General features: G+C 36.7%; 1 protein-coding gene across 1 annotated transcript; it reads right to left on the reverse strand.

Annotated features, from left to right (window-relative positions):
• Positions 1-346: 346 nt before the first annotated feature.
• On the reverse strand, positions 347-2,022 carry LOC116165761 (uncharacterized protein K02A2.6-like). The gene has a single exon (XM_031480429.1). The coding sequence runs from the start codon at positions 1,913-1,915 to the stop codon at positions 347-349; it is 1,569 nt and encodes a 522-aa protein (XP_031336289.1). The 5' UTR covers positions 1,916-2,022.
• Between the last annotated feature and the right edge of the window lie 656 nt (positions 2,023-2,678).

Below are 2,678 nucleotides of genomic sequence, written 5' to 3' on the forward strand. Positions count from 1 at the left end.
TATTGTATTTTAGATGCATTAAACTTTACGTTCGCTTCCACAGCCTTCTTCATCACAACTTTTAAAACTGCATCGTGTTCCTCTTCTGTCATAGTTGCAATTATTAGATCGTCAAAATAAACTTGTACACCAGGAATATCTCCAAATATCTTCATGTTCTCACGTTGAAATACCTCTGGGCTTGACGACAATCCAAACGGTAATCTGTTGAACTTATAACGGCCATATGGTGTGTTGAACGTACACAGTTCTGTTGAAGACGGATCTAATGGAATCTGGTAGAAGCCATCTTTCATATCCATTACAGTAAACCACTTTCTCCCTGCAAAGTTAGCAGTAAGATCCTCTATCGTTGGTATATGCCTATATGGTAATGCTCTCGTTTAATCCACTTGTTAAGTTCTAAGGGACTCAAGCAAATTCGAATTGATCCATCTCGCTTTTCCACTATAACTAAATCATTTACCCAAACGGTAGGGTTGCTTACTTTCGAAATAATTCCACTTCCTTCCATTTTACTTAATGCGATTTTCAACTTCGGTTTAATCACTTCTGGAATTTTTCTAACAGGCTTTACGACTGGTACAGAATCTTCTTTAAGCTGTATCTTGTAGGTAAATGGTAATTTACCTAAACCGGTAAAACACGTACTATTACTCTGGATGAAATTATTTCTTTCGACGACATTATCTTCTAGGATATGTACTATTGCCTCGTTCTCCACAGTATGTATTCTACTGACAAGATTTAACTGGATACATGTATTTAAACTTAATAGTGGACTTGCTTGTGTATTAATAACGACAAATTCTAATTCAACTGGATCTCTTCCTCTTGGTGTGCAATTGGTTTTCATTAACCCTTCAGTTCTGAGATGGAAACCTCCGTATGCAATTATAGGCTTGTTAAATGATTTTAACTTAACATTAGGACATACCTCGTTGTAAATTTTAGTAGGTAAAACGTTGACATCTGCACCTGTGTCAATTTTAAAACTTACAGGAAATCCATTAATGTCTATTTCTTGTAGCCAGCTCTTGTTATTAACACCACTACTGGCAATCTTATTTATAAATAAAAAATCATCTCCTTCGCAATTTTCCTCCCCATCTTCTTGATGCTCTGTAACTACTTCATGTACGGACTTAAAATTGGGTCTTCCAACTGTTCGCCTGTGGTGTGCGGACTTGCATGCAATCGCAAAATGATTCACCCGGTTACAAATGCGACAGCGTTTGCCATAGGCGGGACATTCATTTTTACCATGAGTCGTGTTGCAGTTGACACATTTAAATTTACCTGGTATGAATTGATTTTTGCTCGTATTTGTGTTAACAGATTTTTTCAGTGCTTCAATGGTAATTCCACTGGAGGATGAACTTCCTTGAATTGCCTGTGCCTCCGTCTGACTTGCTTCATATGCTCGACAATGTTCGATAGTCTTTTGTAACGTAAGATCAGTTTCTCTTAGTAGTCGTTCTTGTAACGCTGAACTTTTTAACCCAATAATTATTTTGTCTCTAATTAAGGAGTCCTCTTGATCGCCAAACTCACAATCGCGTGCTAAACTTTTTAACGTTGTCTGAAATTGATCGAACGGTTCGGATTCGTTTTGAGTCCTGTTGAAAAACTTGTATCTGTTGAGAACGATTGACTTCCTGGGAGTACAGTACTTGTCGAATGCCTCAAAAACCTTATCGAATGACTTCTCATCCTCAGCCGACAGTTTAAATGTATTGAATATACGAAGACCTTCGTCACCCACCGAGTTCAACAGCATTGCAATTTTTACAGTATCGGCTTTCTTGGTGTATTCATTGGCACTTAGGAACAGATTGAATTTTTGATTGAAGAACTTCCAGTTCTGGGAGACATCACCACTGAACGACAATCCTTTCGGCGGTTTAAACTCCATTTTGCATTTGTACTTTATCTGTGATCACGTTTTCGTATCTAAAAAATGAACGAAAATCACTATTTACGTATTCCACGTTGAAATTATTTATTGTAATTATGAATAAAATAACCTGACACCATGTTTCATACTGTGTAGCTCACAAAAGTTACAAGACAATATAATAATTTATTATTAAAACTTTCACAAGGAACATCTTTACGTCAAGGCAGTTAGGACTGAAGTTAGCTTTATACCAAACAATAGGTACCTCAAGAACGGATTGTCGAAAAAGGGTCCTCACAACGGGCAATTGAGACGTCTGCAAGAAATATATCCATTGGTGATGTCAAAACAAAAGCTGTTTCGGTTTAAAAAAATGCGCTTTATCTGCACAAGAGTTGTGCACAATTTATACTTGTTTCTGTTTGGTGCGTTGTGTTCCACATAATAGTAGGCTGGAAACGCTTTGTTTTAGACCACATACAATACAAGCAGTCAGCCTCACTTGCTATATTGTACAGCATTGTCACGATCAATTGGAAAATTAACCTCCACGTCCAACTAACTATGCGAAACATGTTTCTGAAATATTCACAACAGACTTGGCAATATTAAGTATTTAACGATCTGTTAAGGCCGCCATTTTTAATCGATTTCTGAACACAGCGATGAAAGTAAAGCTCTTGAATCTAAAAATCTAATTTACATATTTGCCGTTCCAGAATTTTGGATACGTAGGTAACGTGTTTACACTACACATTTTAAAAGAACTAAGAATAAT

Source organism: Photinus pyralis, unplaced genomic scaffold (assembly GCF_008802855.1).
Source record: "Photinus pyralis isolate 1611_PpyrPB1 unplaced genomic scaffold, Ppyr1.3 Ppyr1.4_LG3a, whole genome shotgun sequence".
Taxonomy (NCBI): domain Eukaryota; kingdom Metazoa; phylum Arthropoda; class Insecta; order Coleoptera; family Lampyridae; genus Photinus; species Photinus pyralis.